This window comes from Candoia aspera, chromosome 1, assembly GCF_035149785.1.
Source record: "Candoia aspera isolate rCanAsp1 chromosome 1, rCanAsp1.hap2, whole genome shotgun sequence".
NCBI lineage: Eukaryota > Metazoa > Chordata > Lepidosauria > Squamata > Boidae > Candoia > Candoia aspera.
Window position 1 is genome coordinate 69898943 of NC_086153.1, and position 25259 is coordinate 69924201.

Consider the following 25259-nt stretch of genomic DNA (forward strand, 5'->3'; position numbering starts at 1 on the left):
TTAGTCATTGAATTTGGTCCTAGGCCACTGAAGTGGTTTCAAATAAATCTAAGAGCCAAATTGACCAGATAATGAGGATTATAAAAGAGGAAGGGGATTGAAATAGAAGAGGAAAATGCACAAAGATGTTTAAGTGTTGCACCCACAAATGACACTCCACACTACTTTTAAGGTGATTCTATCTTTTTTCTGGCCTTCATTTTTTTCATTTCTATGGAGATCCAAATTTCTTAATACCTTTTAAGTTTCTTAATACTTCTTAAAATTTCTTAATATTGGGGGTTGGACTAGAAGTCCTCCAAGGTCCCTTCCAACCCTATGATTCTATGATTCAGATCTATTTCCTTTCAAAGACTGCCCCAGATAGTGGCCTTTTTAATACCCATGCTCCAGAAGGCAGTGCAAAATGCTGACTTATTTTTGGTTGTCTAAACGAGAGAGAGAGAGAGAGAAGTATGGCTAGCAGAGCTTGTAAATGGCTTGCTTATGAAAAGGTGAGAGATAAACAGGAAAACTCATTCATGTTCTTTATGAGCAAAAATGGTTTCCCTTTGTCCCCTTTCCTCTGCTGGTGTTCTCCATTTTTAATGGCTAATACTTAAATTCAAATACTTCTGACATATAGCAAACATTCTTACACTTAACATGTATAGAACATGAAGAAATAGTTAATCCACTTACTGAAGTAAGAAAAACTTTGCTTCGCTTGGCCATATTGTCAGAAGAAACATCTTGATCTGCATAAATAGTTTTCAGCCTTGGAGGTGTTACAACCTTTTTCAAGTAATTCAGAAAAATCAAGAATTATGTGAAAAGCTGCAACAGTTTATGAAGGAACATGGACAAGGAAAAAAACATCCATTACTGGCATCTTGAAATTGTCTTTATAGAGGCTTTTCAGTATATAAAGCTCTTTACAATGTTTACCACATTCAGTCTTACAACCGTCTGTTGTAGGAATCAGTAGTTTTCCTGTTTCGGGTATGGCTGGGAAAAGATTTATATTGGAATTGAAATCCAGGATATCCTCAGAAATAGTTCACAGTCTTAGAATTTACATACATGATTAGTGTGTTGGTTTTTACAAAGCATTCATATTAACAGCTTACCCTTATCCAGAAGCAAAGTGATTACTCTGCCTTAACAGTGTTCTGTGCAGTTTTCTTTTTTGCTTTTTGACTGAACACATTTATATAGTAAAAACTGAACAGTTTTTTATGTTCCTAAACTCCCCCCCACCCCGGACAATATAAAATGCCCAAATGTCTGTCTGAAAATATGGATCTCAAGTCTCTTCTTGAAAAAACTCTGGAGAAGCTTCTGCAAACTCAAGCCAGATGATGGTATAGAATACTTCTCTTTAGAAGCTTTAGAGCTCAGATAAATTTTGTGCACAAAAGAATTTGTCTATCATCTAGAAAAGTTTAATTTCCTTTATTCATACAGCACAGATGTTCCAGATGCTATAAGCAGTGTGGGAGGGGTTTTTTGCCTTGCTTTTTTTTAAAGCCATCAGTTCTTATACTGTCATTAGCGGAAAGGACATGCAATTGCTTATTCTTTTTTGTTGTTTATTTACATCATTTTTCAATTACCATATTTGTAACTTAGTCCTGTGCTTTTTAATCAGAAGCAAATCTAATTAGTTCTATTTGAAATCACCAACCCTAACCTTGGCTGATCCCACAAAGGTATGCTGAGTTGGAGCTAGTTAGTACCTTGTTAGTGACTACCAGGAAATCCCAGGAGCTAGGGCTGTAGTCTAGACTGGGAAGTCAGAAAACTATTATGTCCAAGAAAAGTCCATGGATGTATCCTTGAAGTCAGCAGGAGTTCAGCCTCACTGGAAGAAGTCTTGACCGTTATCTTTTAGGGCTTTCTGCTAGTGAAGCTATGCTTTTATGGGGTTGCATCCCACTGAAGTTGGACATCGAAGCCAATGTGCATGCAGGAAGATTTTTAGGCTGCAAAACTGTATCCATTCAATGTTTACCTGTTAAACAAAGAATAGTCTTTTGCTGCAGAACACTATGCTTTAAATGGTATTTTTGTTGTGCTTAATAAAACAGTATTGATTATTTTTAAGGAGCTAGGAAGCAATTTTATTTTGATCTGCATTTTATGTTATTAAATTTCCTCAATTACTCATTTTAACTATTATATTATTCACACCAGAAGTTCACAACCTGTTGCTCTAAAAACCCTCCATGCAGTTTGCAAAGCACCTTTAAAAGGTGTCAACAAATTGTAATGCATAATATTCCAGAACTTGTTAAAATGCATGATCAGATGATTTTACAAGTGATAATGATGCTAATAGTGGTAGTAAAAACACCAGTCAACGTTAGGGAATTCAAGATGGCACCATGGGTACCTGTGGCAGAATCGAAGATAGAAGACCATATGTGGCTTGCTGTCCAGTATTCTCCATATATGATTTAGAATCACACAGCACAATTTGTGGGCCATATACATCCTCTCCCAAAATTTTGAATATAGCTCCTGGAATCCTTGAATTTTGACAGCACACAGAATACTGCCAAACTGAGGTAGCAAGTCCTCCCTCTTGGAGGGACAATGGTCAGATAAAAGAAATTTGAGTCCAAAGCAGAAATGTAATTTGAGAAAATGCCTCAGACTTGATTCTCCCTTGTCCTGATTGCAGCTCTTCCTCCTGTTCCTCAAGGTTACTCTTTCATCACATTATACTTACTTTCTACAACCTGTTTTTTTTTTTTTGCTGCAGCTATTGCCTCTTAGTTATTTTTTAATATAATTTTATTGAAACTTTTAAAAACAAGAGTAAAAATTAATACAACTAAAGTAAAAAGGAAGAAATAAAAGCAAAAGCTAAAGTGCAAAAAGAAAAAAAAGAGGTAGAAGAAAATTAGAAAAGAAAAAGATATAAAGAAGTGGCTCCCAGTCTTCTTTACAGCAGTTATAAGTACAATTGTAGATTTACCTCTTTCTCTAAAGTTACATTGTGACACTCTTCTTTCTATAATCTATCCTATCTAATCATCAAAACCATAGATCGTAAGTTCATTTTTTTCTGTTTTATACAAAAAGTCCAAAAGGGGTTTCCAGTCAGCAATAAACGTAGATACTGTCTTTCTCTAATCAAACAGGTCATTTTGGCCATTTCTTGTCTCTTAGGACTAAATTAAGCTTCTGCTGTTGATTTACTCAACTGGAAATGTATGATGGCCATGGCCCAATCCACTTGGTGCCAAATGCTTGGAAACCTGATTCACCCCAAACCAGTGTTTCTCAACTTTGGCAACTTTAAGATGTGTGGACATCAACTCCCAGAATTCCCCAGCCAGCATGAAACTTGTTGATATGCTTTTATTGTTTGGAGTTGATCCAGTTCTCATAATTGATGGATGTACTCTGCCTTCCAAAAAGGAAGTTGAAAAAACAAGAAGTAAGTTATGTTTGTATTTACTAAGAAGCTGGGGAAGTTCTTTTTTTAATATTTCCAACCCAACAGAATGTTGGAAAGAAATCAGAACTTTGTCTTCTAGCAGGATAATTCTTCAACAACACAATAGGACCCAATTTGGTATGAAGGGACAAATCAGCAACAGAAAGACAGAGATCAAAATGGGCTGGATCTGGCTGGGCATTGCAGAGGGGAAAAAAGTCCCCAAGGCATTCCTATGAGAGAAACAGTTGGGCAGCCACTTGGAGAGCTGCTGACTTCTTCATTCTAAGCCAGTGTTTCTCAGCCCTAACAACTCTAAGATGTGTGGACTTCAACTCCCGGAATTCTGGGAGTTGAAGTCCACACAACCTAAAGTTGCCGAGGTTGAGAAACACTGACCCAGACCCTTGGAAAAGTTCACACACAGGGGGGCTATTTTTCTAAATAGAGGCTAAAGAAAGGGCTATGGTTTTCTCACCCAGCACACAATGGTTCTGATCCACATCAGTCCACTGTACGCTGGCAACTGAGCAAAGAGAAATGCTTAAGTTTGATTTAGTCCTACTTCCTAAAACAGAACAGATTTTTTTGCCTTTTGAAGGTAGAGGACAGAGGACACAGTCCTCCTGCTCTTAGTGTCCTACTACAGTCATTCTTTCTTCTTCAGGCATAGTAAACAATCATCCACTAAGAAAGCTGTAGGACTTTCAGTTTCTACTGATGCTTTTTCCTGCACAGTTAACCAGCTGTCAAACAGAATGGTAGATGGGGGTGTGAGTCAGTTTTTAAATGTATTTCAAGGTTGGAGGGGTTAGATTGGAAGGTTTCAAGTTTGAGAAACAGTTTTTCAGGGCACCCTTTTCAGGGCATGCCCATGTCCTATCCCCATGACCCAAATCCATGCAAACTTAGCCCTGCATGTAAAATATGTTACTCTACCCTGTTCTATAAGTTGTTCATTCAAGTCAGTTATCCCCCATTACTCATAACTGAGCATGATTCTCTTTATGTGTTAAAAATCCCATTTAACCATATTGAATGTCTTTGTATTGCTCCATGCTTAACTGTTCTTTGATGTTATTTCACTGTGGTCCTTATCCTCTAGAGCAATGTTTCTCAGCCTCAACACTTTTAAAACTTTCCATGACTTTAACTATTTTTGATTTCTAATGATATAGTGTAGAGTAGCTTAATCAAAGCCACAAAGAAGTATGATATAACATTTCTTCAGTTAATAACCCGGAAATGAAAAACTGTCAAGTGTCTTAAGTTATCTGGAGATTTAGCAGTTTCTTGGTATTTTGTAATTTTGTACCTACAGATGACTCCACAGTATCTGCAAATGAATCTGAGTTTGGCCTGGCAATACAGCAGTTGGGTTCCTACATCATGTTGAGCCTTATATGTGATCTGGCTTAGCATGTTGTATGAATCCAGTCACTGTAGTCTGTGAACCAAGGTTATGGGTTCCCAGCTAATGTGTGCAGCTTATTTTTTATTTAATTTATACCCCTTTTTATTTTTGTACATCTCCAGGCAGTGTATATAATGTTCCCATATTTTCCCTAACAACGTTATGAGGTGGGTTGGACTGAGAGAGACTGACTGGATCAAATAAGAAATAAATTCTGATACTCCAGACTCTAGCATGGGGCCACTGTGTTTGCCCGACCCAGCGCATGTACTGTAGTTGTATCACAGACACTGGGAAAAAGCCTGTGAGCCACCAGTTCATATTTTCTGAGAACCTCTTTCATTACCTGCTCATATGTGACACATCTATATTATGCTGCACATTGGGAAGTGAGATCCAGAATCATCTCTCAGGACAAGTGCCATCTGAAGGCCTTTTGCAGGCTTTTATCATTATTTTTAATTAGCAGTACCCTGCATCATACAGACATGAAAATAGCTGACATGAACTCTTAAGATGAAGAGTTTTTCATTTCTGTTTCATTTTTGTAATATATTATTTCCCATAAAATAACCACAGAATGGTTTAAGGTCAACTTAACCAACCAGTGAATGCAATAGTTTTAGTCACTGGTTTTGTAGAGGGAGAGCCACATTACCCTAGAGCAGTATTCTTAAACTTTTTGCTCTCAGGACCCCTTCTCACATTTAAAAATTATGGAGGACCCCAAAAAAGCTTTTGTTTGTATGGGTTATATTTATTTAATACAGGTATTTCCTGTATTAAAAATTAAAATTGACACACGCATAGAATATTTATTTATTGAATCATGTAAAAATAACAATATTAAAACCATTAGATATAAATAAAGTATTTTTCATGAAAAAACTATTTTTAACAGATAAAAAATAATGAGAAGAGTGGCATTGTTTTACAGTTTTGCAAATATATTCAATATCTGGCCCATAATTTTGATTTTGTGGACCCCTGAGAGGGTCTTGGGGAACACTTTAAGAAACACTGGTCTAGAGTACCCCATAAATCAGATTAGCACATTTGCAGACTAACCAATTTTATTAAAAAGCATAAGCTTTCTTGAACTACAGCTCACTTCATCAGATATATGGAATGGCTAGACTGACATAGGATTAATGATGGGGTGAGAAATATTTCAGTGTAAGTTCATCAATCTCTCACTCAGTTGTGCTGATAACATTTCTTTGTTCCAAAATAGGTACTTTGAAATCTGTTATGGAGTGTGTTGGGAGATTAAAATGCTCTGATATTACTTTCTCGTTATTTTGGGTCCTGGGGTCAAACTTGTGTCCATTAATTCTTTTACGCAAAGTTAGCCCATTTGTCCTATGTAGAATCCAGAGGGAATTGTTGGTAGATGATAGCATATATCACATTAGAAGAACTCTGTAGAACTTACATCAAAAAGGTTCTGGCCATCTCCGAAGGTTTCAGCAAACAGAACGGGTTTTTACGATAATTCTTTTGTGGTTTAATAAAGTAGGGGTTTGGGTTTTGTAAGGGTTGCTGAGCAGAAGGGAAAGATATCCCATGTCATCAGCCAGAGATTTAGCCTTCAGCCAACCTACTACCTTATTTTAATAATAAGGAGGCAATATTTCTCCCCAAACAATTACCTGTGAATTAAGGGGTTAGCTTACATTTGTTGGTAAGAATACAATAAACTGGGCAGGAGGAACAAATGACTTAGCATGTCTTTGAAGTAGCCTGAAGATTATCTTGTGAAGAGCTATTGGCCTAAGGAAGTTAACCTTTTCCATAACACCAAAACAGGGCTTTTCTTTCCCTCCTCACTCAGTTAACTTTCCTCTTCACCTCATCTCCATCCAGATTTGTGTGGAGAGGGACTGGCTTTACATGCAGATGGCAAATGAGTTCCTTTATAAATGGTCCATTCTTTTACAAGAATCGGACAGGAATTTGGAACAGGGTTGAGGGTGCTTGGTTGCACTGAGCAAGATGAAAGAACCAAATACAGATACTTTATTGTCCATCCTAATATGCAATGGCTTAGCCCAAGTCAGATCTCATTAACAATGATGGGTGAGTTGAACTCCACTTGACAAAAACATTTCTATATTAGGAAGGAAAAAAATATTAGGGGGTTCAAGGAAAATGTTATAAAGTATTACAAAACTGGAGATAAATACTGGCAAATTCACAGAGAATAACTTTCAAAACTGCTTAATTTTAATGTTTTTGTCTTTCTGAAGCATCCATTTAAGCAGATTAGAGTGAACTCACCCTGTAGATTGGTATAGCTCCAAATACAACACCAATATCTTTGTTTCCAGATTTGAAACTTTCCAAAGGGTATTTATTGATCTGTAACATTAAAATAATATAATTTCAGTTCCAAGAAAATTGTCTCCCAGTTGCACTGCATTTAATACATTAATTTTGTATTTATAAAATCTGCTTGAGTGAAATTCAGCTCCTGTGACTTCATCGATGTATCACTTTTTTAGCAATAATAATGGTGGTTAGGTGTAGTCCTGATTGTAGGCTAGACTGGGAAGTAAAACAATCTCCAGAAGGCAGCAAGGCATACCCTTTACTATTGCCAAGAAAAACCTCGATGGGCATGTCTATAAAGTCACCAAAAGTTGAGTTCAATTTGAAGCAATTTTACAACAGCAATATTCTTCTTCCTTTGGTTATTTGAACGCAAGTTTGTATGTACTAATAAAGAAAAGTTGGAGCTACTTTCATTATCCGATGTAAGGCAAAGATTTTATCTTAAAAATAAATACTTCAAAAGTGTGAAAACTAAGCATTGCCTAGTATAAATAACAAAAATAATTAATCTAGCAGCATCTGATTATTATAATCAATCAATCGTTAATAAGGTCACAGACCAGAATTACAAATTAAAAAAAAATACATTGAAATACATTAAAATACATTAAAAGAAATGATTTATCTGATTATTATAATGGCTAATATGAGTCATACATCTAGCAGAAGAATGATAGTTCTCAAATTTAATATTACAGAGTTGGAAAAATCAAAAGCTTGTCTAGCCAAACCCAAGTCTTCCTTACTACTTTGCCTATCCAAAATCCACTATCCATAATTGTGCCTCCCCAAATAAGACAGCTGGGCTTGACATTTTAAATAACCAGGCAAGATTTGACAGTGTTACTGCCCCTAACTGACCTTTCCAATAAGGCAGTGTTTCTCAACCATAGCAGCTTTAAGATGTGTGGACTTCATCTCCCAGAATTCCCCAGCCAGGAGTTGAAGTCCATACATCTTAAAGCTGCTAAGGTTGAGAAATACAGCAATAAGGCAAAATGAAGCTTCAAAAGAAAGTTAGTACCTTGGGAGAAGCCAGGGCTTTGAAAAATTTAAAATCCAGATCAATGTCATGTGGGCTAGGCTTTTTCAAAGTTAAAGATGACTTGGTCAGAGTCTTCCATCTATTAAAAAGATAAAGTTGAGTAGCAATATTATACTTGCAAAACAAAGGAAACATTCAGTTTCATGATTATGTCAGTGATGAATACCATTAATCTCAATTCTAATATGGTCATCAAAAGGAAAAAAAGAGAAGAGTGCTACTCTGCTAGTTTAATGGTGCAATCAGTTTAGGCATAAGCCCTATTGAAATACAATTACTGGAGATTAAGATTAATTGAATATAATGGCTATTAGTTCTGAATACACATTTATAGGACTTCTTTAAATCAGCAATACACCTGGACAAGGCTCTGGCATGGAACACATTTATTTATTTAAATTTATTGGCTGTCCAACTCTAGTGGACTCTGGGTAGCATACAAAACTAGAAAAAAACATAAAAACAGCTAAAAATATAAAATCAGCCCAACAGCCCAACTAAAATGATCTCATAAACAACAAAATCAACAAAACAAAACAGGGGCCTGTTTATGAACAACTCCAGACCTGGGACCGAGGCCAGGTTTTCAAAGCTTTCTAGAACCCTAGGAGAGAGGGTGCCGTCCTTAAGTCTGGGGAGCTGCTGTTCCAGAGGATGGGGGTAGGCTTCCTTGGTCCCACAAGATGACAGTGTTTAATGGAGGGGACCTGGAGTGCACCCACTCTGCTGGAATGTACTGGGCAGGCAGAAACTATTGGAGTCAAGCAGTCTCTCAGGTATCCAGGCCCTCTGCCATATTTGACAGGAAAACAGCGCTGCGAGGATGAATACCTTAGAGTAGGAAAAGGTAGTGCGTGCCCATGCCATATCTCTAACTGGGAAAGCAAGGTCACCACAATGAATGACATTACCAACGTAAAAGAAGCAAGCAATTGTTTGGAGGATATGATGTGGCTGCTGGTAGGGCTGGGGACTTTCTGTAGGTTGAAAGTTCTTAAGGACACTGAGATGATGCTTCTCAAGGCACTTGGGAATGTGTGAGTTGCCTGAGGCAACTAGGTGGAGGATAAGTATTTGCAACGCGAGTTAATTGTCGCCAGACTGAAGACCCTGTTTGCTGTCTGGCATCACAGCGAGAAAAGATGCTGTCTGCCACTGTGTGGCTCATAACAATGAAACAAAAACCAAAAAAGAGAGGCAGCCAGTGACCACCACATGTGTCAGGGCTAGTGTGAGTAACCCTGGATGAGATTCAGGTAGTTGGGGCAAAACAATTCCAGATTTTTCCTTGGAGGAATGGACCAATGATGAAGAAATTTCTGGGGAAGGGTCTGGGGAAAAGCCTTGATCCCAAACAAAAATAAGGGTCCTATTAACAGCATGACAGTATATAAGGACCATCAAAGATTTAACAGAAACTGAGTTAGCTGACATTATGTGCCACTCCCTGTGCAGATACGACTGTGTAAAGTACATCTGGAGCAGAATTAATAATAACACTAATGAATTTCTCATTCCCATGACTTCTGATCTGAAAGTGCTCTTTCAGAAGAGCAGATGTGCAACCTCACCTCTCCCTGTCAAGGACTATAGGATATTCAAACTTCTGCTTTTTCTCCATAAACTTGCTGTTTTCTTTTATTGTGAATGGAATTTCATTTACATCACAGGGCAAAATTATATCGGAGGATTCAATAATTTCAAATGCTCGGCGCTGTCCAAAATAGCCAAAGTAGAGTCCTTGAGTTGAATGCCAAAGTCTGTGAAAGAAATTCAAGCAAGAAATATTTTAAAAATATTGTCAACATTTAAACAGAAAAAAGAGATTGGAGGCAGTGAAATGGGGAGGATTGTGGTAATTTTATGAAAAATACTAATCAAGCACAATGTGCTTTATAATAATCTTTAATGGAGTATCTTTCAGGACAATATATTAAATGCCAACAATTCAGGACAATATATATATAATTGCCGAGATGTTACCAGCCACCCTTTGGTAACAGCTGGCTCACAGGGAAAGTTTACTGAATATGCTTGCCAAGAGCACATGGTGTAGGTAAGACCTGCCCTGAATATTTCCCCTTTGTCCTCTTTAAAATATGTATATTTTAACCATCTTTTGGTACTGGCTATGTTTTTATGGTGGTGGCTAAGTTGCCATCAGGAGAGCCCAGCATGGCCAAGTAAGCTTCCCAAAGCCCCAAGCCACATTTATAGGATGGATGGTTGGCTCCAGAGCTGATGGGCACTTAGTAAAGAACCATCTAGGCTGGTTTATGCCAGTATGCAAAACTGGGATAGGGAGCTTCAGACAAAAAAACCTTCCAGATCATTGTCAACAGCTAAATATAACTAACCTGACAGAACCATCCGTGGATGCAGTCACCACCAGGCTTCTTTCATTATCACAAAACAGGCTGACTATTTTAGCAGAATGAGCCCGCCAGCAAATCTGTTGCTTTATACGCTGCAAAAAAAATAAGTTAACACTGGCTGTCTTTACATGTACTGTTATGCCAGAATTTTTAACACTGTTGAACAAGGTGTGGTGACCAGATTCAAACACAACCCTAAGACCTAATAGGTGGTTCTCACATCATGCAAAAGTAGACAAACCACATTATGTCTTAACTGTATGTATGTGTGAGACAGTCTACAATGCCAGTTTTAGGATTATTGGTGAATAACAGGAAGTTGTAATGTCCACACAGTTGAAGTTTAAAGAAAAGGTTGTGAAAAAAGGCATGAAGACACTCACCTCAAATCCATATTTTATCAAACATGAGAATATGAGAACAACCAAAGTGCATTCAAATCCTTAATTTGATATGGAAACTGAAATGTTTAAAATTGAGCTAGAGGGAGAAATAGCTACCTATTCAATTGATGTGATGTCACAAACATACTGTATTTCACTATCTGGGCTTAATCCACGTTTTATGAATTTTCTTCATAAGATAAGTTCCAATTCAACCATTGTACTGACAGTCTGCTTTTTTACAATGAATTCAGTCAGGGAGATTTTCAGTCTGGCTGCAAGACCCATAAAAGTCAAAATACTGCTATTAATACTAGCAATGGAACAGATAGGAATGATTACACAGCTGTCACTTCTGCCTCTAAATCCTGATTGAGTTGGGGCTTCCCTGGAAATTAAAACAATAGAATTGGAAGAGGCCATTCAGTGGAAAAATCTTTGTGCTCAGTGCCAAATTAAAGCTTCACCAACAGCTACTTTTCCAGACTCGGATATACACTTCCAATGAAGAGAGGACCACCACATTTCTGGATAATTGGTTCTACCCTAGCACTGCTGCTTTTACTGTTAAAAGATCTTTCCCCCCCTAATATTCAGTCCTATAACTTAAAATCCATTATTCTTTGTATTGCACTCCGAAATGATGATCTTGACCTGTGACATACTTTCACATATGTGAAAAGAAGTATCACATCACCTTCAGCTTTCTTTTCTGAAGAAAAAAAATCCTGATTTCTTAAATATTTCTTTAAGGCTCTGTTTAGTCATCCTCCTTCCTTGCCCTTCTCTAAGCCTATTGTATCATTTCTGAAGTGTGGCATCCAGGACTGGACATAATACTTGAAATGGGGCTTAACACAGAATAATGTAGAACTATTACATCCCATGATGTTATACTTCTGTTGATGCAGCCAAAAGATATACTTACCACATGAAACTGCTGCCTCATATTCGCTACTAAAATCTGTAGGTATACCTGTGCATTTGATTTCTGATTCCTGTGAAATAGTACAGGTAGTCCTTGGTTAACAACCACTTGTTCAGCAACCATTCAAAGTTACAACAGTGCTGAATGAGCGGTACTGATGACTGGTCCTTGAAGTTCCAGCCGTCCTAGCACCCCTGTGGTCACGTGATCGCAATACGGTAGCTTGGGAACCCACTCATACTTATGATGGTTGCAGTGTTCCATGATCATGTGATTGCCATTTGCAATCTTCCATGCAGGCTTCCCACAAGCAAAGTCAATGGGGAAGCTGGCAGGGAAGGTCACAGGTCACACCTGTAAGTTGCTTCCACTCCTGCCTCTTTTTCTCCAGAGGAACAAAGCTCCTGGGGATCTTGTACTCTGTAGTGCACCCACCCACAGCACACAGTTTTATAATGCCAGTATTAATAAAAAAATATTTTTAATAATTCTTAGATTCGTCTAGCAATCCAAATTAATAATCCAATCTTAATTTTAAAAATATTGTATTATTAAATGTTTCATTAACTTCAGATGTGATTTTAACAGCTTTGTGAAATAAAGAAAAATCTGCATGTAAGTCACACTGAAAGCAATTCTCATCCCCACAGATGTTTCTTGAATTATACAAATCATTAACTGTTCTTATGTTTCATTCAGTTTCAAGTTTAAAATTAAATCTGCATCTAATACAATTTCAACCAAGCAAAGAACATGGATGATGTGTGAATCCATGTAAGTGAATTAATGATCGGAAATACTATTTTGCATTTTGCTCACCTTGTTGGGATTTTTCGGATCTTCCAGGAATGAGCCAACATTCCATTGGATAACATTTCCCTCTGTAAGACAAATCATCTATTAAAAAAATAGAACTTTTTCATATTACAGAATTGGCCAAGGTCCAACCCTAAGATAATTGTATGGCATCAGCATTCTGTAAATAAGTTAAGGAGGAGAATAGATATCAAGCGAGCAATGTCATTTGATGGATTCAAACAGGGTCTCTTGATGGCTGATATCTTGTTCCGACTAAAGACAGCTTAATATGAACAGCTTTTTATATTAGCTGTTTCTCCAGCACTGATTCTTCAATAACTCCGTATGTTTCATGTTTAGTGTTCATATGTGTGGACTCAAATATTGCAAGTAAATTGGTAGGACATATATTTACCATTCATGAAATTTTGTCAATAAGCTCGAACCCCTTCTCCCCAACTATCTGCTTGTGACAACTGTTGTTTTATTTTTTTCACAAATCTTCCTTAGAAGAGCCCTGACCCACTCTCTTGTGGGCAATTTGGAAACCTATGTTTTCTACTTTTTCTCAGGCTGGGGAGCTATCATGACCCTACTCAAGAATGTTCCCTTTACAAAAAGACCCAGAGTAGAGAGAGGGGGGAGAACAAGAATAGAAACCTGACAGAGAGAATTTCAAGGGGGAAAAAGTGAGAAAACAAATTGGTGAGGGATTGATAAGGGAAACAAATGGATCAGTTGGCAATATAAGCTGTAATATAAGCACGAGGTCTGAGCTTTGCAAACTTTTCAACATCATTTATGTACATCACACTACACTGTGTATTACAATATACAATTCTTCCAAATGCACTGTTAAAAAAAACTTCAGTCACACAATGCCGTTAATAAGTTTCATTCAGAATTGAAAAGTTAACCAGACTTTAAGAGAGATTTCCAGGTACACCTGGTTAAAAAGGACAAGTTTCTATTTTCCTTAATAATATGAGGAGAAGAAGATACATATTTTTCTTTACCACAGCAGGAAGATATAGTTTTCAGCACATTTCCAAGAAAAAATCATTCGGTTAAATGAACAAATATGTGATTTCTAATACAAGGCAGCAGGAGACGACGGCATCCCAGCTGAACTGTTCAAAATCTTGCAAGATGATGCTGTCAAGGTAATGCATGCTATATGCCAGCAAATTTGGAAAACACAAGAATGGCCATCAGACTGGAAAAAATCAACTTATATCCCCATACCAAAAAAGGGGAACACGAAAGAATGTTCAAACTATCGAACAGTGGCACTCATTTCACATGCCAGTAAGGTAATGCTCAAGATCCTGCAAGGTAGACTTCAGCAGTTCATGGAGCGAGAATTGCCAGATGTACAGGCTGGGTTTAGAAAAGGCAGAGGAACTAGAGACCAAATTGCCAATATCCGCTGGATAATGGAAAAAGCCAGCGAGTTTCAGAAAAACATCTATTTCTGTTTTATTGACTATTCTAAAGCCTTTGACTGTGTGGAACATAACAAACTGTGGCAGGTTCTTGGTGGTATGGGAAAAGCAAGTCACCTTGTCTGCCTCCTGAGGAATCTGTATAACGACCAAGTAGCAACGGTAAGAACAGACCACGGAACACCAGACAGGTTTAAGATTGGGAAAGGAGTACAGCAGGGCTGTATACTCTCACCCTACCTATTCAACTTGTATGCAGAACACACCATGCGATGTGCTGGGCTTGAAGAATTCAAGACTGGGGTTAAAATGGCTGGAAGAAACATTAACAATCTCAGATATGCAGATGATACCACTTGGATGGCTGAAAGCGAGGAGGAACTGAGGAGCCTTATGACAAAGGTGAAAGAAGGAAGTGCAAAAGCTGGGTTGCACTTAAACCTCAAAAACAAACAAGCAAACAAACAAAAAATTATGGCCACCAGCTTGACTGATAACTGGCAAATAGAGAGAGAAAATGTAGAGGCAGTGAAAGACTTCGTATTTCTAGGCACAAAGATTACTGCAGACGCAGACTGCAGCCAGGAAATCAGAAGATGTTTAATTCTTGGGAGGAGAGCAGTGACAACTCTTGATAAAATAGTTAAGAGCAGAGACATCACATTGACAACGAAAGTCCGCATAGGTCTGCATAGTTAAAGCAATGGTGTTCCCCGTAGTTACATATGGCTGTGAGAGCTGGACCATAAGGAAGGCTGAGAGAAGGAAGATAGATGCTTTGGAACTGTGGTGTTGGAGGAAAATTCTGAGAGTGCCTTGGACTGCGAGAAGATCAAACCAGTCCATCCTCCAGGAAATAAAGCCAGACTGCTCACTTGAGGGAATGATATTAAAGGCAAAACTGAAGTACTTTGGCCATATAATGAGAAGAGAGGACACCCTGGAGATGATGATGATGCTAGGGAAAGTGGAAGGCAAAAGGTGTTGGAATTATCAACTCAGCATTGTCTCATAAACATAAGGGGGTCTTTCTAGTAAATGCATCTCTCTTGTGCTTGTGGGATGTCACATGGGTCACCTGATTTCCACTTCCTCCTCCTCCTTGGGTTTGGGGATTAACAATCTCCATTACCTCTTGGGCACACCTGCAGAATGCAGCTCTCGTCCTTCCATCTCGCTTGCACACAGACATTTCTATTTCCAAAGAACCAGTGATGAATAAATGCTTTCTACTATGAAGCTACTTGTATCCAGATCTGCTGAATAGATGTAAGCTACTGGTTTTTTCCCTCCTCTTCATCTAACAACTGTGTGAAGACTGAATTATTTTCTGAATGTAATTAACCTTAATATGCAAGTTTTGGGTCTTGCTTCTACTTTGCAAGATGGTTGTTAGCTGCTTGGAGTTCTTTTATTAACCTTTAAACACTCCATCAAAAGGAAGAGGGGCCAACCAAGGACAAGATGGATGGATGATATTCTAGAGGTGACGGACTCGTCCCTGGGGGAGCTGGGGGTGGCAACAACCAACAGGAAGCTCTGGCGTGGGCTGGTCCATGAAGTCATGAAGAGTCGGAAGCAACTAGACAACATGTGATTTCATTTAAAAAAGGATGTAGATAGTTTTCCTCCTCTAATATTTCTAAAATGGAATATGTTAGGCAGACCTAAAATGTAGATGGATGTTTTCCATTTAAATAGGAATATTTCTATAATTTCATATCAGAGAAACCTATTTCTCTAATTTTAAAAAGTGTTTAAGGCTATAAACACATTTTCATTTTACCAAAACCTTATTTATATTACTATGAAAGATAGACTCAACAAATACTGCCATCAGCTTAAAGATACATGGAATTTTAAGCACTCTTGCTATTATCTTACATAGGGTCAGACTTCATGCCAGGCATGGCAATAAATCTATATTCTCCACTTTGTTTTGAGGAATGTGCTTATATCAGTAGCTCCTGAACCCCATATGTCTAGATAATTTGCTTTATCCAAGATAAGAAAAAAGTCATATAGATGTAGAAGATCTGCTTCCTGCAGAACCCAGAGGTCTACTCCAGAATTTAAATTCTCATCCTTTTTCCTCCTGCCTTTTTGAGGCAATTGAAATTTGGTTCTTCTCTTCCTAGCCTTAAAACAGGGAGACAATGGCATGGTGTTTATATAAAGGTTCTGTCTAGTCTAAGAAGGCCTGATTTCTGCCTCACCAGCTTAATTCCTTGCATAGTTTTTTGTAGTTAGGTATATTATTTTCTTACATACATGATTTATTTCTTTAGAAAATATACAAATTACCCACTATTTTAACAGTTCGGTTGGATTATATGTATGTTAACACATTCAGAAAAACGTTAAAATATAACTGATATAACAGTATCATGCAAAGCCTAGAAAAGTAAATATTTATTTTATTTATTTAGCAAATTTATATAGCCACCCATCTCACAAAAAGTGACACTGGGTGGCTTACAAACAAAGTAACAGTTTAAACCATATCACAATATTAAAAAAAAATCAGACATACATAAATAACAACAAAAATAAAAACATAAAGGAATAAAACATAAAAGAACCCCAAATATATTTTCAGCTCCTTCCTAAACAGTTATATGGGAAGGACTTTTTAACAGCAATTTTTGAAATTGCGGTGGAAAACTAAAGGGGTTGTTGACATCAAATGTAGGACCAGTAAAAAGACTTTCAGCGATGAACTCCTGAATGCTGAGTTCTCAGCCCTAACAATCAGTAACTTCAACTTACTCTTCCACCTCCAAGTCCTTATAGTCTCATGAAACATGAAAGATCTGAAGATGTCCAGCCCTGAACTGGCAGGAGAGGAGGACTATAACTGAGTATCACCAGCATATTGATGACAACTAGCTCCAGACTTGCAAGTGATATTTCCCAGTGGTGTCATATAGATGTTAAATAACAAGGGAGACAAAACAGAATCCTGAGGGGACAATTCACAATGTGACAAGCACAAGCTTCCCAGTACCACCTTCTGCCCAGAAACAGGGTAGTAGAGTAGAACCCCACAAAGCACAGCCTCCAACTGTCCAGTGCTCGAACAAGATACCACATCAAAAGCTGCAGAGTTCCATGGCTTGCTCCCCCATCTCTTTCCTGATATAATCATCCATCAGGACAATAATGGCTATTTCTAGGCCAAACCTTGTTCTATGCTCATATGGGAAAGTAGTAAGAAAATCTGTTTCATTCTAGAGCTGCAGCATGGTATTGCCTTCTCCACCAGCTTGGTGTGAATACGTACTAGCTGTTAGTGGGTCCACAGCCAGGCCCAATGATAGCTTCAAAATTATCTGAATGATCACTGATAGGATAGAGACTTTAAAAGCTCGTTAGCCAAGTCAGGGAGGGATTAACATGTAAGTGGTAGCACAAAGAGATCCAAGAATATTGTCCAACTTTTAAGGGGCCAAGCAACAAAACTGATTTACACAGAAATTAAGATACAATGCAGTAGGTACCCTCGGTGCAACATTGCCTAAAGAATAATCAAGTATGGTATGAATCCAGGCTATTTTGTTCATGAAGAACCACCCAAAATGCTGACAATGGATCTCGGATGGTATCAGGGCACTGATCAGAACTTCTGGAGGTTTGATCCATCAAGTATTCCTGAAGAATTCTCTTGAATAGTTCTTGATGGATCCAGACCGGGAGGCCATCTTCAATGTTCAACTACAGTTTAATTTTTAATTTTCTCCACCCTCTATATTTGATGACTGGGAAATTTGGGAGATAGTGTCCAACATACTGGAGGTGGATGGTTTAAGTAGCCATTCTATTTGATATGGTGGATATAATTTTTCTGTGTGGTTATGTGTGCGTGGGTGTATTCTCTCTCACAAAATAGTGTATAACAATCATACCTGAGCAATATAGCTTACCTTTATTAGCAGCAAAAAGCATTTTGGTAGACGCATCAGCACAAAGTGCTGTCAAAGGAATTGGAGGATGTTTTGTGAAAGGCAAAATTTCTTTCAGTAGATCTCCCTTTACAAACAGAAATGTAATCACACTTTATTTTAACAGATCAGAATTATCTGGCAGTTAGGACTTGGGAGTTGCATGAGTCATACACATTTTCATACCTAACAAAATCAAAACCTTCAGTTTTAGCCATTAAATTGACTTACAGTAGAACATTATGCCTACTTCCTTCTAAGAAAATTATACTGTACTCAGTGTACTATACTGTCATGAGCACCGTTGAGCTGAATGCATGAGCACAACGGCACCCATAACAATACCACGGAAACAAGAGCAAGGGATTAAAAGATAAGCAAAGCGACGCACAACAACAGACACAGACCCCGAGGAGAAGGGAACGACCCCGGCCGGAAAATCCAGTCAAAAGAACACAAAGGGGGAAGAAAGAGCGACAAAGACAGGGCGGATCACGAGGCATGCCTGGAGCTGTCAGCAGGAACGCAAAGGATATCGCCCAGCTGAAAGCAATCACCGGCCAGAGGAAGAAGACGATTACGAGAGAAGCCCGGGGCACCAGCAGGGGCCCCGCGACCCCTCACCTACCGGCAACGAAGCATACAGGACTTGGGGGGATGACACAACCCAAGGTGGGGGGGGGGAGGGCGCTGACCGGCGTGGGCTATTTAAACCCCGCACCGGCGCGCTCCCTTCACTCTCAGCTTTTTCTAGCTATGCACTATGCTGAAATAAACCAGAACCTGATCTTCCCTAAATTAGTGTCTGTGTTTTACTCAGTAGTAGGCAGCGCATGACATATACTGTGTTCACGTGTTATTCTAAGCCAAGACTTTTTTAAACAATGGTTTGTTGCTCAAGCATAAAGGCCTGATTTGCACATTAGGCATAGACAAACCAAAATGCTGGGTTCATACATGTCATGGCCAGCTTGGACTTCGATGAGATTGACAACCAGCAGCCAGTTCCAGAGTTGCTGAACAAACTGCTGCCTGAGGAGCTGCAGGCAGAAGAGGTGGGGCTGGCTGGTAACCAGCAGGCACAGCTGTCACCAGTCTCTGAAGAAGGGGAGTCTGAGCTGCCACCCCCTCCCACTGCAAGGGCTCACTGTGCGGAGAGGAGAGCAGAGCAAAGGCGCTCTGCAAGGCTCCTCGCAAGACAGGAGCCTCACCCTTCCAAATGAGCAACACCAGGGCTGCTGCTTTTCAAGGAGAGCACTGAGCAAAACAATCATTGGCAAGAACCGTTTGTTTACCCAGACTCCGTGTGCCTTGACTCCCAATTTGGAACCTCGTGACTCTGACTCTGGACCTGGACTGGACCCTTGGACTTCGCTTGACCACTCTTGTGCCCGCCTTTTTGGATTGGAACTCTTTTAAGGCAAGCTTGCTGGACTTTTGGGGACTTGTTTCTCTACTGCGTGTGCATGTCTGTCTGCATTTGTACTCACAGTTCCTTTGCCCCTTGTTTATTTGCTTCACAAACTTCTCAGTAAAGTTTGCAGCCACCTCTGTGTTTTTGTGGGTGCGTGGCCTGAGACAGGACAATACAGCACATTAAGCTAAAGCCAAATGAACCACCTAATGGCATAGAAAAAAGTGTGAGTAGTTTTATGTGTTTTGGAGAGAACAGAAGAAGAGGAAAACATAGAAGGTGCAGAAAAGGCCCTTGACTGGATGAGAACATAATCGAAAGCGCTTGAATACATTCTTCACTCCTTCAGTACAGTTTTATAAAAGGACCTACCGTAATAGTCCACAGGTAAATGAAACCGTCTTCATGTGCTGAGGCAAGTATGGGTACAGTGCAACGATCAGTTTCTTTTCCAACTAATAATACATTAGGTATTATTCCTTTGCTTCCCGAGGGGAGAGAATCTGGAAGCTTTGTTTCTAAAGCAGAAGATAATTCATCCTTCAAACAGTATTCATATTCTTCTTTCCTTGAACATAACTTGTTGGTCATGTCGTATCATGAGATGTATTAGCACACCCTATTCCAACCAACCAGTCACAATGATTCTTTTCAAGGCTCCCAAGGAAAAGCTTTCTAAATGTATGGGCCACAGCTTGCTTGGATAGATAATCAAGCATCCCAGGCAAAGATGTCTAGAAGGGTGGCAAAAAAGGGTCAAGATGCCAGCCAGGACTATGCAATTGAAGCCTTGCTTTATTTTAGGTGCATCACATGTGCAACACCCATTAAAAAGGGCAGGGCTTTCATTGCACAGTTTCAGCCAACTTGACTTTTTTACCTCTCCCACTGCCCCTACATGCCCCCATTCCCCAGGATTATACTATTAAACTTGTTTCAGTCCTTGATTGCAGTGCACTAGCCACTTAATTGGAACTGGAAGAGGCAAACATTTATGGGTAGGAAAAGAGTATCTGAACAGTCCTCCTGTATGTTGTTCAGATATGTTCCCCAAATTTGGTTATGATGGCTGGGAGTTCTGGGTAGTGCCTGCTTGGGGAAGATTGTTCTGAATAATTAAAGCTCAGTATGACCTAAAAACCAAACCTTATACAACAACCACCCACAATGTCAGTTTTCAATTAGCATAAAACACATCAGAGTTTTATGACATAAATAATCAAGTCTCTATTGAGTCAAACTTGATCCTGATGACTTCAAGGAAATGTCCACAGAGTTTTGTTAGCAACAACATGGAAACAGCATGTCATTGCTTTCCTTCAGGATATTTTTTCAACTTCTCAATTTCCTGGGATTTCCTAGTGATTTTCCATCCAATCAATCCAAACCTGTTTAGTTTTTCAAGATCAAGGTTAGGATGTGTATTATGAAATAAGTTCTTCTACAAATTTTCCCTCTGGAATTGATATAGAGCTTTGGGAATTATTCCTTTGCTTTCTGAAGGGGAAGAATGTGGAGATTTTGTTTCTGAAGCAGAACATGATTCAACAGTCAAACAACACTGATGCTTTTCTTTCTTTGAACATAATTATTTGTCATATTATATCATGAGATTTAATAATGTACTGTATGCCCACCATTCAGTTGCAATTTTCTTGGCCTGTCACTGAAATAATTTCAAATTAACTAGCTGTTGCAATATTTAAAAAGAATTTCTTAAACATACTCTTAAAATATAGCTTATTTTATAAAGGAACTCAAATTATTCTGATCCATACCTGAAAGAGTTGCTATACCAGCAGTTTCACTTTTAACACCATTCTGAAACCAAACAGCAGAAATTTAGAAAGTAGTTTTTCTCAACCCAATTCAAACTTACATTAATCCTGCTGCCTACTTTAAGAAAAAATATATAATCATTTTTAAATGTTGTCATAATGAGCACATTGAATAAAACATGCATTTTTTCTGAATATATGGGGTGAATGCTCTTCTAGAGTTTTTAGCCTGCATCAGGAGGCCTTTGGGAATTTAGAATGGGCCAAATAATTATGTCCCCAAGTTTAGACATTCCAAAATTCCATGTGCTTACTAAAGTTCTCGATACTGTGACACAGCAGTCCAGTCCTCCTCCTGCCTGCTGATTTATTTAAAGAAGATATACCAACCTGCCATCTCATTGTATTTTTGGGGAAAGTAGGCTTTAATGCTACCAGCAGAGTAAATAGTGTAGAAGTAGTGCTGAGCTTTGGGCTAATACAAATCTTTTTATCCTGTTCCTCAGCAAGGTAAATAAAAGCTTCACTTTCCTGCTGTCCTCTTCATAATGGATGGGAAAGTCTATATGAAGTAAATTCCTGTTTCCTGTTTCCAGCAGATCCATTCCTGTACTTGGTTGTTGTTTGAAAACTACAGGACCTTAGGAAGTTTCAGCTTAGGTACGATGTCTGTTGCTTCTAAGAATTACTCCAACTCTGTATTTATTTTTATAGTACCTACCATGGTACTACTACATACCACTACCACGTTTCATCATGATAAAGTGTATGTAAGTTTTATTTATTAGAAAGGTTTTATTTGTATTTGATTTTTCTAGACCTATTTCATTTGGGCCTTTGTCTAATTTTATCTAATGGTTTGATTTTTTAGTTTCCAAAGTTCATAAACCGTTTTTCAGTTCTGGTGAAAAGGAAACCATGGCATATTAGAGATTTCCTGGTTTAACTGAGGAATATTATTGCCCCTGAGAAAATTCTCCCTATGCATATGCTCAGCATACAGTTTGCATGCAGTTGCTATTGCAGCTTGCATTTTCAGACAAATTTTAATTGTTCTTTCCTTACACATATATGCATAGATGTCAGAACAGAATCTTCCAGGTTAAATGAGAACACTTGGAAAATATAAGCATGGATGAAATCAGCTCAAGAAAAAGTAAGAAAGTGCAATAACAAAGCTTTCATATTCACAGCAGGCTTTATTAAGATTGATTGATTATTCTATGTGCCATCAAGTCGGTGTCAACTCTTAGCGACCGCATAGATACCATATAGATAGATTTTCTCCATGACAACCTGTCCCTAACCTGGTCTTTCAGATCTTCCAAAACACACTTCCAACAATGTGAGTCCATCCATCTTGCTGCTGGTTGTCCGTTTCTTCTCTTTCATTTTACCTTTCCCAACATTAGAGCCTTCTCCAGAGAGCCATGTCTTCGCATAATGTGTCTGGAGTAGGATAATTTGAGCCTGATCATTTGTGATTTGAGTGAGAATTCTGGGTTGATTTGTTCAATGATCCATTTGTTTGTTTTCTTGGCTGTACCCTGAATTCTCAGGTGTCTTCTCCAACACCAAAGTGCAAAAGCATCAATACTCTTCCTATCCTACTTCTTTAAAGACCAACTTTCGCTTCCATAGAGTGTCACAGGGAATACCATGGCTTGCACTATTCTGATCTTTATCAGTATCGACACATCACAACATTTGAATATCTTTTCCAAGGCCTTCATGGTTGCTGTACCAAGTGCTAGTCTGCAGCATATTTCTTGACTGCTTGTTCCTTTACTGTCAATGGTTGATCCTAAAAGGCAGAAGATATCTACCAATTCAATATCTTCATTGTCAATTCTAAGGCTGCTTGTTGCACCTGCTGTCAATAGTTTAGTTTCCTTTATATTTAATTTTAATGTCATTTTTTTCACTCTGCTTCTTGACTTTTATTACTAAAGCTTGCATATCCTTTGCATTTCCAGCTATCAGGGTAGTATCATCAGCATGGCACAGGTTATTGGTGTTTCTTCCTCTAATTTTGAAACCACACTCACCTTCTTCCAATCCAGCTTCCCTTAATATATATTTATGATATAGGTTGAGTAAATAAGGGGGGAGTGTACAGCCTTGTTCCACTCTTTTGCCAACCTGGAGCCACTCTGTTTCACCATTTCCATCCAGATTGTGGCATCCTGACGTGTATATAAGTTTCTCATGAGGACAATGAGCTGTTCTGGGATTCCCATTTTTCTGAGCACATTCTACAGCTTGATTTGATTGACACAATTGAAGCCCTTTATATAATCAATGAAGCACATAGTGACTTCTTCTTGGTATTTGACTTTCTCAATCATCCAGCATGGATCAGCAATAACTAGTGTGCATCAGCAGTAATTTATTATTTTATTAAGATCAACCCAAATATCGCAGAGAAGCACAGATGCTTTTCAGTATGCTATGAACCTTCATCATGATTAATGGTAAACAAAATAGAGAAAAAAGAGCTGGCTCAGTCTTGAAGCCATAATAATCTATATTTAGTCACAGCCTGCCTGAGGACAGAATGCACTCTCCTTGTCCGCTGGCATGCTTTTGCTGCTGTTTTCAGCGAACAGTGATTTATCGTTAAATGCAATCTCAGAACAATAGTTTAAGGTAGCTGGTGCTCTGCAGTTCTGCTGAAACTTTGAGCCACAGATAGGAGGAGGTTACCTGGATCAGAAACCATGCCTTGAAATTACCCTGCTTCACTATACCATGATTAAGATTAACCATCATTTGTGTGGATTTAGTTATTTATGGTAGGTCACATATGCTGAGCTATGGTTTGTTTTAATCATGGTTTGTGGAACAAACCATAATAGCCTAGATTATATATAATACTAAAGCATGATTTACAAACCACAATCAGTGGCTCATGAAGGATACTAATTTATTATGATTCAGCATGTTTTGTGATCCTAGTCTATAATAAGCAATAGGAAGCGATGGGAGAAAAGTCTGTATACCTAAAGCTTTTTTAAAGTAATACTTTCCCACAATTTAGAATTAGATTAGAATGCAGCCATGGATCGGAGTGCTGGAGTTCCTCCCTCAGTGGAATGCTAGAAACAGCTGCTTCTGGAACAGTCTCCCCAAAGATCCATATAGCACACGCCCTCCTAGTATTCAGAAAGGCTATAAAAATAGAGCTGTTTAGTCTAGCTGCAAGGAGCACTGAAGTGAAAGTACTTGATTATTTGCAATGGCCTTAGAATATTTGTGATGGAACAGGTAGGTGTGGAAGGATAACTGTTGCTTCTGCTTAAAAACCCCACAGGGTCTATTCCAAGGTTCACAATGGGGGTACAGAGTCTCGCTTCTTTAAGACCAAATTACCTACAAGATCATCCCATACAATCCACCCACACTTTTAGACCACCAATGGGACACATTTTGCCATTCTCACTATCTAATATAAATCCCTTACTCTTTTTTTTGTGGAACAACAACAACAAGATTTGAGGATGGTCCTCTTTTTGCTACATACCTTTATTTTAGTCTTTCAGATCAAAATTGTTATGTTGCTGATCTTAGTTATGTTAACAGGTAACACAGAATTGTAGAAGTCTGTAAGCTATCTAATGCCACAAAATGGCAATAGACAGTATATTGCATCTTTGAAATAATCATGCAATAGCCTATCCGCAAGTTCCACCCTTAGACAAACAAAACAAGGTACCCTTCTGTTGATATGAAATGACTAGCCAGAAAGACTAAATTCTATATTTTCAGTAATGAGGAGGAAGAGGAGGATTTGGCTTCTATCGACTTTTTTTTACCCAGTGCATCATCTAAAATTTATCCCTCATTTTGTAATTATAAAAAGCACTACCACCCTTTCTGTGTTGGCTCTGGTACTGAGAAAAGAACAAAACATTTTGGTGAGGAGGCAGCCTTACCTTGCTACATCCCATCTTGGCATATAGATAAAATTTGCAGAA

The 25259-nt window shown here is 38.5% G+C and overlaps 1 protein-coding gene across 1 annotated transcript in view; it reads right to left on the bottom strand.

The window, feature by feature from the left end:
• WDR64 (WD repeat domain 64) overlaps nucleotides 1-25259 on the bottom strand; it is an 86555-nt gene that overhangs the window by 5013 nt on the left and 56283 nt on the right. Inside the window, exons 19-27 of the mRNA XM_063291047.1 lie at nucleotides 21283-21325; nucleotides 19877-20022; nucleotides 18073-18178; nucleotides 12726-12787; nucleotides 10578-10687; nucleotides 9792-9980; nucleotides 8200-8299; nucleotides 7122-7202; nucleotides 613-774 (exon numbers count right to left, since the gene is read on the bottom strand). Of these exons, the coding sequence (XP_063147117.1) occupies nucleotides 613-774; nucleotides 7122-7202; nucleotides 8200-8299; nucleotides 9792-9980; nucleotides 10578-10687; nucleotides 12726-12787; nucleotides 18073-18178; nucleotides 19877-20022; nucleotides 21283-21325 (999 nt within the window). The remainder of the gene's footprint in view (nucleotides 1-612; nucleotides 775-7121; nucleotides 7203-8199; nucleotides 8300-9791; nucleotides 9981-10577; nucleotides 10688-12725; nucleotides 12788-18072; nucleotides 18179-19876; nucleotides 20023-21282; nucleotides 21326-25259) is intronic.